At 29.7% G+C, this 2,385-nt stretch overlaps 1 protein-coding gene across 1 annotated transcript; it reads right to left on the bottom strand.

Moving 5' to 3' along the window:
• On the bottom strand, positions 679 to 1,828 carry LOC107614538 (early nodulin-like protein 2). The gene is made up of 3 exons (XM_016316730.2): positions 1,720 to 1,828; positions 1,449 to 1,647; positions 679 to 1,276 (listed from the first exon to the last, which is right to left on the bottom strand). The coding sequence occupies exons 2-3, from the start codon at positions 1,636 to 1,638 to the stop codon at positions 870 to 872; spliced, it is 597 nt and encodes a 198-aa protein (XP_016172216.1). The 5' UTR covers positions 1,639 to 1,647; positions 1,720 to 1,828; the 3' UTR covers positions 679 to 869.

Below are 2,385 nucleotides of genomic sequence, written 5' to 3' on the forward strand. Positions count from 1 at the left end.
TATAGAAAACACGATTTTTTTCCTTATAATTTTGAAATTAGACAATTAAGTAAAGGAAAGTAACTAAATCAAATTAATGTTGCGTGTTTTTTTTCTAGCAAATCGAGCATAAAAGAACACCAAATTAATAATGTTGGAAATCTCATTGGACTCCCATTTGACTCTCGCTTTAAGTTTTTTATTTTGTATTTTTAAAAAATTAGAGCACTTTTAAAATTATTTAGACTTAATTTGATAAAATTTTTAGTTTTTAAAAATAACTTAATAAAAATTAATTTTTTTAAAATTATATTAGAAACAGCACTCCGATCTTTTAAAGACTATGCACATCACACGCCGCTCTTTGAAAGTTGGTCAAAATTTAAAAGTCTAATATAACCTTATATATTAACTAATTTTTAAATTTAACATTTAAATTTATGTCTCTTATAATATTTTTAAATTTTAAAAACTATTTTATCAAACATAATTATTGTTATTTATATTTATTAAAAATTATTTTTAATTTATTTTACTAAACATAAAATACTACTAAAATACTACGCTTTTTAAAAAGTCATTTTTTAAAAGTTTTATCCTAAGCCTTCTTAGTAATCACTAATCACACAATTTCGATGATAGTAATTTATAGTCACATTTTCAACTAAAAGAGACAATAACGTACCAAAAAAAATTTTAAAAACAACAAATTATGTATTCTCATTCAAAGTTTCAAACAACAAGAATATAAACGGCCATGGTTTAAGGGCATAACCCTGCACTAAATCATGGTAACAACAACCAAGAAAAAAATAACAGAATTTAAAACATCTATTCAAATTAAATTATCCCACTAATAGTGCCCTTTAAACTAATTAAGGGGAAGAAACTTAGATCAATAGTGCCACCACAAAGCTAATTATTCCCAAAGCCACACCAAAAGACCTAGACGAAGCGGCGTTTCCGGCCGGAGCAGGAGCTGGAGCCGGAGCCAATCCCGGAGAATGGACAGGAGACGCTATCCATGGGGAAGCTTGAGGCGGCTTCGATGGTGTTGATGACGGCGGCTGCGTCGGCGGAAGAACGGCGGCGGAGACTTGAACGACGAACTTCTGGCCTTGCTTGCAGTTTTGTTGGTTACCGCTGACGAAGTAAAAGGGACCAGACCTATTCAAGGGGATCGTAGATCCAGATCTTCCTCCTCTGAATCTGTGTAAGGGTTTTTCTGTGTTGCATGAATCGTAGTCTTCTTTACTCACTATCAGCACTGAATCTTTTCCTCTCTCGAACTTGAAATCTGCATTCTCCAAAATTATATTCAATTTCTGTATCCATCAATCTATTTCATTTTCTTCTTAACTAATAATTTTTTATTCATAACTACTCACAGAAAATTGTTTTCAATATAAATATATAATTCTTAAAAGATGTAGAAGAAACGAGAAGGGTTTGTAAAGTGTTTGACTGACAAAGATAATCGTTGACTCGGAAGGTATTTCTCTGAGACCAGTGATTATAGTCTTCTTGAGGGTTGACAACCCATCCACTCTTGCCACCAACGTTGAATGTAGTTGCTGATGCTTCAAATGATGATGAACTCACCACAATAACAACAACAAGAAGCACTACAAGCCCTTTAATTGATGAATGAATTGCCATTGCACACACCTGTTGATCAATATAGTGTATGGTATGTGAGATATATAATAAGATTTAAAAATAAAAAGAAAAGGTGTCTACCTGAGTATTAATATTGTAGAGAGAGATGATAAGATTATTGAAGGAAATGGGGATATGGGGGATTAGGGATAATGACGTATATATATAGAGGGGTTATGAGTTATGCCGACTTATCATCATCATCAACAGCTATATACTCTCTATGTAGAAAAAGCAATTTTGTTTTGATTCTTTTTCTTTTTTTCGATGATTCAAAACGGATCAATTACATTTCAAATTAGTAATTATTGATTATAAATATTAATAATTATTTCTAGTCAAATAGCAAAGCATTTTTGGGGGTCAAGTTGTACAAGTCAATTAAAAGCTTTTAATAATACGTTTTGAACACAGTAAATTGGGGTATTCTTTACTCTCTTAAGGTTTGAATTTGAATACATTAACAAATAAAAAGTTAAAAGGTAAAACTTACAATTAAAACAAAAAAAGAACTTTGTTAACATAGTTCAATATATTAAAAGAGAGAACGAAACATGTTAGTGAAATAAACTTTCAACTTTGTCTATAACAAACTGTCTCCCTAATAAGAATAAAAAATACATATTAAATAATAACTTAATAGGTAATATATTGAAATTTAATTAGTAATACAATTCTTTTTAGTTATATTAAAACGTAAAGAGTAAATTCTATAACGAAATTATATATTATATATATGTATATCCA

Source organism: Arachis ipaensis, chromosome B08, assembly GCF_000816755.2.
Source record: "Arachis ipaensis cultivar K30076 chromosome B08, Araip1.1, whole genome shotgun sequence".
In the NCBI taxonomy this organism is placed as follows: domain Eukaryota; kingdom Viridiplantae; phylum Streptophyta; class Magnoliopsida; order Fabales; family Fabaceae; genus Arachis; species Arachis ipaensis.

Bases quoted from the DNA above. Each gene is read 5' to 3' on its own strand.
- LOC107614538 (XM_016316730.2), bottom strand. From the start codon at position 1,638: ATGGCAATTCATTCATCAATTAAAGGGCTTGTAGTGCTTCTTGTTGTT. The intron at 1,277-1,448 runs GTCAGTCAAACA...TGGAGAATGCAG, and splicing joins CCGAGTCAACGATTATCTTT to ATTTCAAGTTCGAGAGAGGA.